This window comes from Sinocyclocheilus grahami, unplaced genomic scaffold (genome assembly GCF_001515645.1).
Source record: "Sinocyclocheilus grahami isolate Dianchi unplaced genomic scaffold, SAMN03320097.WGS_v1.1 scaffold8002.1, whole genome shotgun sequence".
In the NCBI taxonomy this organism is placed as follows: domain Eukaryota; kingdom Metazoa; phylum Chordata; class Actinopteri; order Cypriniformes; family Cyprinidae; genus Sinocyclocheilus; species Sinocyclocheilus grahami.
The window spans coordinates 1-654 of record NW_015511817.1 but is presented as its reverse complement, the minus strand read 5'-3'; the positions used below and the strand labels follow the sequence as shown (position 1 = coordinate 654).

Below are 654 nucleotides of genomic sequence, written 5' to 3'. Positions count from 1 at the left end.
TTTTTTTTTTTTTACTTATTTAAGTTCATACTAACTTCCATTGAAAGTCCTATGAACATAGTAATGATGTTTTGTGGCTGCGGTCGTTACCCTGAATGGTTCTTTTGAAGAAAGCCTTGCACGCCTCACACGACGCGACGCCGTAGTGATAGCCGGACGCGAAGTCTCCGCACACCAGGCACAGGCGCTTGGGCCCCGGGTTCAGGGACGGGATGTAGTCGCAGCTCAGCAGGGACTCTGTGTGACCGACGGGCTGGAAGAGAGCCGCAGCGCTGCTGCTGGAGATGGAGCTGGAGCTGACCGGGGAGTCCGGGTTCAGAGACGGGTTCCCGGAGAAAACGCTGTAGCCGCTGCTGTCCGACGCGCTGCCGGGGCTGAACGGTGTCGCGCTGCTGTCCAGGCCGAACGAGGGGCTCCGCGGGGCGGCTTTGAGCGGCGCATCGGTCGGGGACGGAGGGTCATCAGAGGTGGACGGATCCAAAAGACTGATATGAGGTGGAGCGAGTTTAAAAAGTGTTAGTTTGCCTTACAACTACATTTACACTTATCTAGGCTACAGAGGTTTAAAGTGTAGTCATACATAATCATGACTTTTTAACAGATCGTTAATGTGATATACAGTATGTAGACTATTTATGCATATTAATTTTTCAA

General features: G+C 51.7%; 1 protein-coding gene across 1 annotated transcript in view; it reads right to left on the bottom strand.

The window, feature by feature from the left end:
• LOC107577959 (estrogen-related receptor gamma-like) overlaps nucleotides 1-525 on the bottom strand; it is a gene marked incomplete at both ends in the record, with an annotated part of 23,896 nt that extends 23,371 nt beyond the window's left edge. The window contains one exon of the mRNA XM_016263975.1: nucleotides 91-525. Within this exon, the coding sequence (XP_016119461.1) occupies nucleotides 91-525 (435 nt within the window). The remainder of the gene's footprint in view (nucleotides 1-90) is intronic.
• Between the last annotated feature and the right edge of the window lie 129 nt (nucleotides 526-654).